Source organism: Cicer arietinum, chromosome 6 (assembly GCF_000331145.2).
Source record: "Cicer arietinum cultivar CDC Frontier isolate Library 1 chromosome 6, Cicar.CDCFrontier_v2.0, whole genome shotgun sequence".
NCBI lineage: Eukaryota > Viridiplantae > Streptophyta > Magnoliopsida > Fabales > Fabaceae > Cicer > Cicer arietinum.
Window position 1 is genome coordinate 40,572,093 of NC_021165.2, and position 13,057 is coordinate 40,585,149.

The 13,057-nt window shown below is 32.7% G+C and overlaps 1 protein-coding gene across 1 annotated transcript; it reads left to right on the plus strand.

The window, feature by feature from the left end:
* Window positions 1–838: 838 nt before the first annotated feature.
* On the plus strand, window positions 839–3,353 carry LOC101506779 (large ribosomal subunit protein uL1c-like). Its single transcript, XM_004506925.3, has 2 exons — window positions 839–1,269; window positions 3,108–3,353. Exons 1-2 carry the CDS (start codon window positions 922–924, stop codon window positions 3,351–3,353), a joined length of 594 nt encoding a protein of 197 aa, XP_004506982.2. The 5' UTR covers window positions 839–921.
* The last annotated feature ends 9,704 nt before the right edge of the window (window positions 3,354–13,057 follow it).

The following is a 13,057-nucleotide window of genomic DNA, read 5'->3' on the forward strand; positions in this document are numbered from 1 at the left end:
CAATATATTATCAACATAATTTTTCTACCTTATTTATATATCATAATCATTTATTGACATAATTTTAAAAATAATTGTAGTAAATTTGTTTACATTAAATCCTTAATATTTTAATCTTTAAAAATATTTAATTACTTTAGTTATTTAAATTTGTAAAAAAAACAATTTAACCCTTTAAATTAAAAAAATATCGATTAATGTAATTATTTTTTTAAACATTTTCTTCGTGAATATTCATCAAAACCAATAAAACACATACATATTAACTTAATAGTTTTTTGCGGCTTCCAAATAGACAAAAAAAAATCTTTAAAATTGTAGTACAAATTTAAAAAATAAAAGTAATCAATATTTTTATTTAAAAAATTAAATTATTATTTTAAAAATTTCAAAAATTAAAATCCTTATTTTTTTAGGAAATTAAAAGTCTCACTGTACATTTATTTTGAGTTCAATAACCATACATTATTAATGCAACACAATTTTACCTAAAGAGTCTTATTCAATATATTTTCATATCATATTATAATTTTTAAAATAATTAATTTATATATAATTTAAAATTATTTAATCTTAATATTGCACACTTTTTTGTTGTATTTAAAACAACCGTAAATTTCGAAATCAAACATATACAAGATGTCTAACACAACACTATCAATCTGCATCAACTGAGCTAAAACTTAAAAATTGTTCTTTCATTCCATTTATTTTTATTTATTAATGCAAACACATTAGAAAATGCAAAATGAATACCACAAAACACAAGAAGACATAAGAAAATCCACGCGTCATTTCACAAACGATAGGCCACATCTTATCCCTTCAATACAATTTTTCATTTCATAAGAAATCAGCAAATAGATAACTACCCAGTGTCCTCTTTCCATCAACAACACTCATCTTCCAAACTTCCCCACTATGGCTTCATCTACGACTTCATCATCCCTTATGTTAACCCACTCTACTTCCACCATCATCAACTCACAAGACTACTCTTCCTCACACCGTTCCTTCCCTCTCAGACCTCTTTCTAGAACCTTCTTTCTCTCCCCCCTCGTTTTAAAGTCCTCCAACTTGTTCCATTGCAGTTACCAATCTAGGTCTTCTTCTCATTGCTTCGCTGCTTCCCTCGCCGCCGATGTCGCCGAAACCGATGAGGAGGAAAATGACAGTGCTGATGATGAGTCTTCCAATGCCACTAATACTCTTGTTGTCTCTACTAAGCCTAAGACTGGGAAGGCTGCATTGCTTCTCAAGAGCGACAGGGTATCATCAAATTCTTTTCCTTTTTATCTTTTATTTTTTTTTAAATTTCATTCTTTTGTTGCTCCAATTTTAACAACCGTTATTAGGGTTATGGTTTCACGGTTTATTAGTATTATTAGGGTAAAACTTAAGTGCAATAGCATGTGTGTGTGTTTGGTTTAGGGTCACAAAAATTGATTTTGAATGAATTGATTTTTTTGTTAAAAAGTGAATTGAATGTAAAGTCATTTATGTTTGGATATATTTATATAAATGTGAATTGAACAATAGAAATTTCAATCTAAAAATCACGTTTAGAATCAAAAGCTACAAATCATAGTTTCAAGTTAGAATCAATTCTGGAGGTAGCACCCAAACATGTCGGAATCAATTTTACACCTTCAAAATTGATTTTGTCTCCTTCAAATTCGAAAGTGCAACGATAGACTGTTTTTACTGTTCCTCTTACTAAATACAGTTTGAGATTAAAGTAATTTTACAAGTGCCTTTCTTCATGTGTAGTTAGTTGTGTTTTTGGTTTTTAACTAAAGTTTAGTCATGGATTGTTCCATCACTAGAGATTGAGCTGGGTGTTAGCCTATTAAGCATTGATTTAGACCTAGACATCAAAGACGACATCGACACGTGGACACCTATAATAATTTGATAAAATCAAAATTGAAGCGGTTGAATGTGACCATATATGTCAGTGTCATATAAGTGTCAGAGACCAATTTGTGTTGGATACACCTTCAACCTGAAGTGTCAATGCTAAATAGTTACTGGCCAAATCCGTCCCATTAGATGGAGTACATTAACCACTAGTGTCCAACTTTGTGGTTGTGTTGTGGGTATGACTATTTGTGGGTGCAAATTATGGGTGCTTCATTTTGGCAATGTCTATTTTGTTTTCCAAAGAAACAGGAAATAACCGTAGTTTTATCTAGGAATTCAATCATAAATCGCTCTCTTGGCACATTCCAAAAGAAATAATATATAATCATATGATAAGATAGTGAAAAATGATTTGACATCCTTGCAATTCCGTGTATTTGTTAAACTGTTTTTATTTTCTTTTCGGATTTTGGTTCTGTTTCATATTCTCTTATTTATTTATTTATTTATTTATTATTATAAAGTGTTTCATATCCTCTTAAGTAGCTAATGACTACAAATGGATGGATACATGACTGGTTATCTTAATGTCCTGTCTGCTGTGCTCTTTTGGTTAGCACATGATGGTTTGCATAAGATGCTCACACTTCCATCTGTTGAAAACTGAAACAGAGTGATTTTTTAAAATAAACTTGCTTAACGGCTAACATCTCATGTAGTTGAGACATCCTGAAAAGTAGTTGATATAAAAATCACTGGTTTGTGTTTTTATGATATGATATATATTGGTGCTTCAGAGGATGTAAATTGTACTTTCATAAATATACATGGTTACATGCTCATTTAGTTTTATTTGAGCCAAGTTTATAGCCCAACTTTCTTTTTGCTAGAATAAATAATTCTATTTAACGGTATTTACTTTCAAATATCTTCTGAAATTTCAAGGGTTTATAGTTTGAGTGTAGGATCATAGGTGCATGGGAACAGTAATTCTGTTGCTGTTCCCACCATTCTATGCAAGATTTTTGCTTGGTTGGTCTTTGTATTCTAAGCATATTTGATTGCCTATTTGCATGCATGTTTCATCATTGTCTTCCTATATGATTGTGTAAATGCCATACGATAGCCAATTGTCTCCATCTAAGATCACAAGTTGTTTATCTGGACCATTGAATTTGTCATAGTTGACGATATGTTTTTCCGATTTATTTTTATGGCTAATTGTTGTTTCAATGTCTCACCAGGTAAGGTCTAAGAGGTTCTTGGAAATTCAAAAATTGAGGGAGCATAAGAAAGAGTATGACTTGAAGACAGCAATTTCTTTGGTAAAAGCATCAGCTAAAGCCAAGTTTGTAGAAACAGTAGAAGCCCATTTCCGCCTCAACATTGACCCTAAGTATAATGATCAACAGTTAAGAGCAACAGTGAGTCTCCTGATGTTGCCTCTGTTTTGCAGAATTTTAAGCTTAAGTGTGATTGTATATTGTTGATTACTTAGCACTTGAATTTCTTATTTTGAACTGAGATAATGGCCTTCTATTTATAGGCTGTAGATGTACTTGAATGAAGGTACAAGAGCTGTTGGAAAGACTTAGCTTTTTGACTGAAACATTATTTTTAGAATAAAAATAATGCTGCTTTGAAAACAGCTTTTTGACTTTTGATGTTTTAGCATTGAAAGCATTTCTGTCCTTTCTTTGACATTTCTTCATTGATCTTGGATGGTACATTATCTGTCTTGAGTCTTGAGTGTAGCTAGAGGAGGTTGGAGAAGATTTGAAGCGAATTGCAGACTGAAACAGAGAGGATGCAAGGCTGCTGTTGATGTGCAGAAAACGGAGAATGATTAACTTTCTTGGTTTTATCAGTTTGAACGTTCTTGAGCTTCAATAATCATTCTGGAGTTCCCGTTTTAAATGTTATGTATTTCCTTTGTTCTTGTCTTGTCATATACCCAGTTTGATCAAGTTTTCTTGACATTTGAATTTTGGAGTTCTTAAGCCGTCATGACTTTTGTCCATCTTTGAAACCGTTGGTCTTTGTGATCAACTAGCCTTTTTGAGCTTGGATGAATCCTACTTGTTCCTTTCCATGTAATGATTAGATATGAACAAATTTCCAGGACAGATTCTTTGTTAACGATGTAGATAAACTTTGAACAACATGTTGTGATAGATAATTCGGTGAAGCTGAAGATCATTCTCTGTTTATGATGCAGAATGATCTTGTTGTTGTCTTTTCTTGTATTTGCTTGATTCTGCTCTTAATTAAATCCACTCAAGAACACAAGTTAAATTAACATAACATTTAGAATCATAATTAACATTCTTAATTAACCTTTGTTTATTTTCATCAAAACTTTAAAATAGAGAGTTTGTCTCAACAATGTTTACTAACATAATCGATTTGACAATGGGCTAATGTCTCCCTGTAACTCAAATACTCAATCCAATCGATTTGCCAATCGACTGATTTCCTCCTATAACTCAGTTACTTAATCAAATCGATTTGCCAATCGACTAATTTCTTCTTGTAACTCAGTTATTTAGTTACAATCGATGTGCCAATCGAATATGTAGTATGTCTCTGATAAATGATAAACTGATTCATTTATGCAATCGATTATCCAATCGATTTCGTTTAATCACAGAACTCAGGTCTGATAAAACATGTTTAAGTAATCGATTTGCTAATCGATTAACTCAGTGAAAGCTTGGTTCTGTGAATCAGAAAATCGATTGACCAATTGATTAGTGGAAAACTTGTAACTTAAGAAAAGTATATCAATCGATTGTTCAATCGATTTCCTTTGATCATAGAACACAGGTCTGATATCAGCCTTTAAGTAATCGATTGCCCAATAGATTGACTTAGTTAAAACTTGGTTCTATGACTCAGAAAATCGATTGCCCAGTTGATTTCCCAATGGATTGATTAACATACTTATTTTATGATTTCAGTTTTTTTTAATTGGCAAATATTAGATGTGTGAAATCATAATGATGAATCTAACTAATAAACACTATTAACACTAGACACATTTACACATAATCTTCAAGCCTTGTATGATATGATCAATCTTTGCTTGATTGCTTGAGATCCAAGTTTTGTCCAAGTGTAGAGTTTGATTCTTTCCTGAAATGTATCTCAACTCAAACTATTAGATTAATCAGATAATGCATATACATTGTATGTTTGGGAGTTACATCAAAAACACAGAGGCATATATCTTACATTTTGTACCATTATTTGATTATAGTGGAGCTATTTATTTGGTTTGGACGATCCGTGGTTTTTTACCCTTGCATTGAGCGGTTTTCCACGTTAAAATATCGGTGTTCTTTACGCTCTTTTATTTTGATTAATTTGTTGTCATATATTTGTTGTTGCTCATCATGGATTCTTGCAAGTTAGGAAGATTTTATATTTGTGTATTACTTGTTATTGTGTTTTTGTGTTTATTCTTCATCAATATAATCGGGAAAAGTTTCACCAACCCATTGGATTGTCGAAAGAGGTTGACATCAACTTCACTGAAAAATCGCACGAATGAGTAGTGCTTCTTGAATGTTTCAAATAAAGGAAACCAAAACAATCTATGTTTTTCCAAATGACAATGGGGTTGCCGAAATCGAAGAAAAAAATTGTGTCAATGGAGAAAATAGGATTATCTTCAAGAATCAATCCGTGAAAATCTACCAATAAGGGAATAAAGTCAAAATCAAGGGTAAAATAGACCTTAAAACATGAATCAAGGATATTGGGGAAACAATAATCTCTATAATGCTTTAAAAATTTATTTAACGGTCATAATGATCAAAGTGTCAAGGAAATTCTTTATTATTTGAGAGAAAATGGAGTTTTTTGAGGATTAAGGGTGTTGAAGGTTGATAACGTTTAAAGGGAATGGAAAAACTCTGATTTAAAATCCTTTAAATAGTGTTTATGTTTGTTTCGTTTCACACGTCGCTTCACAAAAAGAGAAGTCTAGTCATGTACAAACTCAGTTTTGCATTGAGACCTTATCACATCTCACGGGGAAGAAAAATGATGAATCATGTTTCGGTGCCTACATAATAAATGTAGGAACGGATGTTAGGAATATAATGGATTTTGTTTCGCTCAAAATGAAATTTTGTAACTCAAGTTATGGCTAAAGTACTGAATAGAGGTCAAATAGAAAATTCGATAAGTTAAAGTTCATCTTCAATCACTACTGGAAATTTCGGCTTTAGTGACCAATAAATCGGCTGCTGTTCCTCGTAGCGACCGAATCAACGATCTTTTAAATTTTGTTGATAAACAATAAGTCACTAGTTGTTGCGACCAAATCAGTGATTGAAATTTTGTAACCAATTTTGTGATCGAATTTGGAGACTAAATTAGTGACTAAAGTTTGAGACTGATTTAGCAACCACTTTGAATTAATTTTCTATGTAATTAGCGACTGATTAAGAGACAAAATTTGTGACTTAAATTGTATTTTTATTAAATATATGGTCATTAATTCCAAATTGATTGAAATAATATTTGAAGCTAACAAAAGTAATAGAATTGGACTTTTATAATAAGAAAAATGTTTTGAGTGAGTTTGACTTCTAATCCAACTCTGATTTCTAATTTGATCCTAGTTACTAAATTCCTTTATTGAACTATTACTGAGTTCTCTTTACTATTCTTACCCTAATGTCTTAGTGATAGACCATTTAATTCCAAAGTAACCACTAATTACTTAGTGGATTTAAGATTAGAATTAAATTTTACGGTACAAGAATTCTCTTATTAAACTATTGTCTCTACAAACAATTCAATTGGTTTCAAGACGTGCATCTATCCACATAGTACAATATCATGAATTTCATATCTCAAGCATTCGTAAAGTCCACTTTCTTTTCAAAATACGAATCATAAAACAGTTTAAAGTTGATCAAGCAAAAAAAGATATTAAACACAGATATGACAACAATAATTGAATAAACTCATTCATAAAAATAAAAATCAAATCAGACAATTAAAGGGTTCTTCTTGTTTCACTCATCCCTAACAAATAAGGTTAGTTACTCATGACAGAGATATAAAATATTGAGATTAAAAAAGAATTGCAATAAAGATTCATGAATGATTCTTGATAAAGACTCATTCAATGGGGGTTAGAATCAATCGTCTCTGAGTTTCTCTGCTATGGCACAAGTCTCCAAACTTTCCAATAATCAAAAAGATCCGTAAAAAGTGAGAAAAACGTGTTTTTATGCATTCTCCAATGCGCTACGTGCCTCAGGCGCAGGATTTGCGCTTCAGAAGCGCCTGGATAGATTCACAAATGCAAAAATGCACCTCAGGGGCGGGATTTGCGCTTCATGCGCACAACATCTGTTGTTTGACTTTAAATGCATTTGTCTGCTATTTTTTGTCCAAAATATCTTTTAGCTATGGGTTTTGGTGTCTTCAATAAAGTTGTAGCTATGGATTTTAGCTTTCATTTGCACTTGGTTTGGCTCAAATTGGACATCTACAACTCCATATATGGTTGAAATACTCCACATAAGTCATGTTTATTTCTCACCAAATTCAACATTGCACTATAACAAAGAAACAACGCAAAACTACGAAAAATCTCTACTTAATCAAGGAAATAAGAACATAAATATTTTATTAAATTCAAGAACTAGAATCAACAAAATATATCAAATAACTCCTTAAATTAACTAATGATTAAAGATAAATAAGACTTAAAACAGTGAAAAATATGTCTATGATGAAGAGTTATTAATAGAATAAAACCAAAATAAATAAAATACATTTTAAAGTTGAAAGCTCTTACATGAACATATTCCGATCTTTTATCAACCCAAGTTTTACCCTTGCCATGTTTATGTATGTGGAGAATCAAATCTGAATGACTAGGAGGAATGTCATTCAATTCCGTCTAACAACATAATGAAAACTCAACATTAAAAACTTGTAAACATGTAATATTAATTTGCACAATAAAGTTGAAATTTACAAAACAAAGTTACAAGAATTAATTTGTAAAACAAAATTCAAATTTACACAACAAAATTTAACACAACATAATTATATTTTGTAAAACTTAAACAACAACACACACATTACAACTACACACATTGTTTCCAAATTGATTAGTGTATGCATTTCTTTAAAAATTAATATAAGTTACACACAGCAAAACACGTACACATTACAATTACATATTAAATTATATATAAAAGTTAAAATATTGGAAAAGATAGAAAACTTAACCAAGCTAACTCTATGTTGGGATGATGTGATAGAGCCACAGGTGTGAAGGAACCCTCCAAACCTCGACAATCAGATGATCAAATTATTTTTGCTTGTATTCTCTTTTTTTAAATCCTTGAGTTCCCCAATGATCACATAAAGAATTCCAAACATCGTGATCATATTATGTACTATCATTAAGCAAAGCCGATACATATAATTAACAATTTTTAAAATTCAATATCTACCAAGAAGTAAATAAAATAAATCATTTGAGTAAGAAGCCAAAAACACAAATTAAATATATGAACAAATAACTTATAGTTTTAGGTTATAAGACCTTACCTTCTACAGTTATTTGTTTGTGTTTTCCTATCAGAGTGCAAATTCTCAATTATAAATGGAGGGCACTCCAAAATATCTACAATGTCAATGGAAAAAAAAATTGAATTATAAAATCAGTTACAATAATTACTAAAAATTTATGCGTCCATGGTTTTTCATGCCACAATTTTTGCATTGATATATTTTTGTACTAAATACAATCAATAAAATTGCTTAAGTCCTCTAAGCCTAAGTCTACCTTAGTGTTGGGAAAACCAGAGATAATTAGCGATAACTATCTCAGTAGTGCGGAATATTTTTCCCCCCACCTGTGCAGATAAATGGCCAAACAGAAAATACAATTCCACAGAGCAAAAATAATTGGCAGAAAATTAAATATGAGACAAACGCAATTTTTAACGTGGAAAACTTCCCTCAAATTGAGAGAATAAAAACCACGGGACCTAGTCCAGTAAAACTTCCACTATAATAATTAATGGGTACACAAAGAGTCTTCCTAATAACAATAGAGAATATCAATCAACAATAACAACCCTATAACAACCTTATAACAACCTTCCACTAAAGTGGGTATGCCAAAGTAACTCTCAGAGAAGATAAAACTACTCAAACTGTATATTAAAATAACAAATTCAGTGGTAGGAATAACATACTAATTTTGTAGATCAAATGGATCAAGTTTGATACACACCTATTACCACCACCGGAACCAAACCCTTATTTTTCTTCTCTGGCAACCGTTCTTCTTCCGTTGTTTTTATGTGTATTCTTAGGGATTTCCAAATCCCTTTTATTACCTTCAAGTGGGTCAAGCCCATTAAAATCTTTTTTTTTTCTTTTTCTTTTTCTTTTTCTTTTTATTTCAATAATAATAATAATAATAATACTAGTAAAATTGGCGGGTTCCACTTGAGGAGTGAGCCCACCCAACAAATCTCCCCCTCACGACTCAAGTGGGAAGGTACTGCTCAACCATGCCAGCTTTCTTTCTACAACATATCATCTTCGACACAGGCAAGATCTTTGTCATCATATTTGAACCATTCTCATCAGTATGAATCTTCTAAATTAAAAATGACTTCATTTCCAGTGCATCTCGTATCCAATGATACCGCACTTCAATATGCTTCGAATTTGCATGAAAAATCGAATTCTTGCTGAGATGGATCGCACTCTGACTGTCACAGAATAACACAAACTAGCTTATCTTGCTTGAGGCCTAACTCATGTAGGAATTTCTTCATCCACTAGAGTTCTTTGGAAGCTTCAGTTGCTGCAATGTACTCAGCTTCAGTAGTGGACAAAGCACACTTTTGTAACTTCAATATGCTTCGACTTTGCATGAAAAGTCGGATTCTTGCTGAGATGGATCGCACTCTGACTGTCACAGAATAACACAAACTTGTCTTGCTTGAGGCCTAACTCATGTAGGAATTTCTTCATCCACAAGAGTTCTTTGGAAGCTTCAGTTGCTGCAATGTACTCAGCTTCAGTAGTGGACAAAGCAACACACTTTTGTAGTCTTGATTGCCAAGACACAGCTCCCCCTGCAAAAGTCATCATATAACCAGAAGTAGATTTTCTAGAATCAAGATCACATGTCATATATGCATCTGTGTAGTCATCCAAAACAAGTTCATCACCTCCATAGCATAAACACACTTTGGAAGTGCCTCTGAGGTATCTTAGAATCCACTTCACTGCTTGCCAATGATCTTTACCAGGATTAGAGAGAAATCGACTAACAACTCCAACTGCATGAGCAATATCTGGCCTTGTGCATACCATAACATACATCAAACGACCAACTGCGGATGCATAAGGAACCTTCTTCATCTCTTCTTTATCTTTCTCACTTGTAGGACATTTATCAGAATTCAATTTAAAATGAGTAGCAAGTGGAGTACTAACAGGTTTGCAATTGCTCATGTTAAACCTCTCTAACATCTTCTCAATATAATTGTGTTGCGACAACCATAATTTATTATTCTTCCTGTCACGAGTAATTCTCATACCCATAATTTGTTTTGCAGGACCTAAGTCTTTCATTGCAAAAGACTTGTTCAAATCTTTCTTTAAAGATTGAATCTTCTTAGTGTCATGACCAACAATCAACGTGTCATCCACATATAATAAGAGAATAATATAATCACCATCAGAGAATTTCTTGATAAACACACAATGGTCAGAAGTAGTTTTACCATACCCATGTTTCTCCATGAAAGAATCAAATTTCTTGTATCATTGTCGAGGTGCTTGTTTGAGCCCATACAAACTTTTCTTCAATTTACACATAAGTTGCTATTTACCTTTGACTTCGAAACCCTCTGGTTGCTCCATGTAGATCTCTTCCTCCAAATCACCATGAAGGAATGCAGTTTTCACATCAAGTTGTTCAACTTCTAGGTTTAAACTAGCTACTAACCCAAGCACAACTCGGATAGAGGACATCTTCACCGCAGATGAAAAATTTAATCAAAGTCAATACCTTTTCTCTTATTAAAACCTTTCACAACCAATCTTGCTTTGTATCTTGGTTGAGAACTATTATCTTTTGTCGTTATCTTGTATACCGATTTGTTCTTGAGTGCTTTTCTACCATTAGGCAACTTTACCAAATCAAATGTGTGATTCTCATGCAAGGAATTCATCTCTTCTTGCATGGCCTTTAACCACTTTTCTTTATCAACATTTGTAATAGCTTCTTGATAATACTCTGGCTCTCCACTATCAGTGATCATCACATACTCATGTGGAGGATATCTTTGAGAAGGTTGACGTTCTCTAGTAGATCTTCTCAAATGATCATCAGTTACATTCTCATCATCTACCAGTATATCTCCCCCATCAACAAAGGTTTCTGCATGGGGCTTAGGCGCAACATATTCAATGTAACTTCTGGAATTTGGTTTCTGTTTTTCAGTTTTATCAAAATCTTCAATAGTCTGGTCTTCAAGAAATATCACATCTCTGCTTCTGATAATTTTCTTGTCAACCGGATCCCACAATCTATAACCAAATTCTTCATCACCATAACTGAAGAATATACATTGTTTGGATTTACTATCAAGCTTGGACCTCTCATCTCTTGGAACGTGAACAAAACATATGCAACCAAAAACTCTCAAATGACGCTAAGAGACATCTTTCCTTGTCCACACTATATTTGGAACATCACCATCAAGTGGAATAGAAGGAGAAAGATTGATCAAATCCACTGCAGTTTTCATTGCTTCACCTCAAAAGGATTTCGATAATTTTGCATGAGAGAGCATACATCAAATTCTGTCATTAATCGTACGATTCATTCTCACTACAACACCATTATGCTGAGGTGTCTTTGGAACTGTTTTCTCAAACCTAATTCCATGTTCTCTACAATACTCTTCAAAGGGACCTCTGTATTCGCCACCGTTACCTAATCGAACACATTTTGTAACACCCCGATTTTTAATAGCACGAGTGTATTTTTTTTTTCAAAACAAATTCATAAAAACAAAGAAATAAAGAAGAAAATACTTTTGGATAAATATTGAGGTCGTAACACAACGACAAATAAGTCAACAGAATTTACAAGCAGCGGAAAAGTTTTTGAAATACGAATCCAAAGTATTTACACTTCAAAAAGTGGTACATGGACCCCATCATAATAAAATGTCAAACAGACAATATTAGTATAGGTACAGTCTTCCAAATTAAAATAAACACAACCCAAAAAGAAAGACGTCTAGTCCCTATACATCAACCTAATCTGATCATTCTACCAAAAAAAAAACTATACACCCTGAGTGATCTCCACGCGCCCCGTAATATCCTCCTAACATAGCTCCAGTCAGGCGTTCCCGTCTACATTCCCATCCACAGGGTACGAACTGGTAGGATTGTCCTGACTCTCATCTGAGGGCAAAGCCCAGATTTCCACAATAGTTGTAAAGGGTCACCAACCGAAATTAACAGTTAAAACATAACATTTAAGTTTTTGAATGCACAAAATAACCTTTCCACTAAGCATGCACCTTAAAAGAATTTTCCATATGCTAAAAGTTCATATAATACTTGCCAAATGAAAATGAAGTCAAAATAAGTCTTAAATCAATCCAATAATAAACAACTGGCCAATCCATTGATGAACCAATTGAGCAATCGATCATTTAACTCAAAATAAGAATTTCCACTAAGCCAATCGATTTGGATGAAGGGTTTTAGTGAAAACTGAACTCTAGGCGTAAATCAATCGATTGGGAAATCGATTGAATGAATAACTGAGCCCCTGTGTTAAAGCTAATCGATTGGGAAATCGATTTCCTGAGGGTTTTTCGTGAAAACTGTACTCTGGGCTTAATTCAATCGATTGGGAAATCGATTGAATGAATAACTGAGCCCCTGTATTAAAGACAATCGATTTCCAAATCGATTTTGTCAAAATGGTTGAGTTCTTGTAATGCATCCAATCGATTGCCAAATCGATTTGTGAGGTATAGCTTTTAAAAGAATCGATTTGGGAATCGATTTCCCTGCATATTTTTCTTAACACTACATAAACTAACTCAATCACATTCACACACAACTCCAAAACATAACACTTAGCAATTTCGGCACAATCACCACG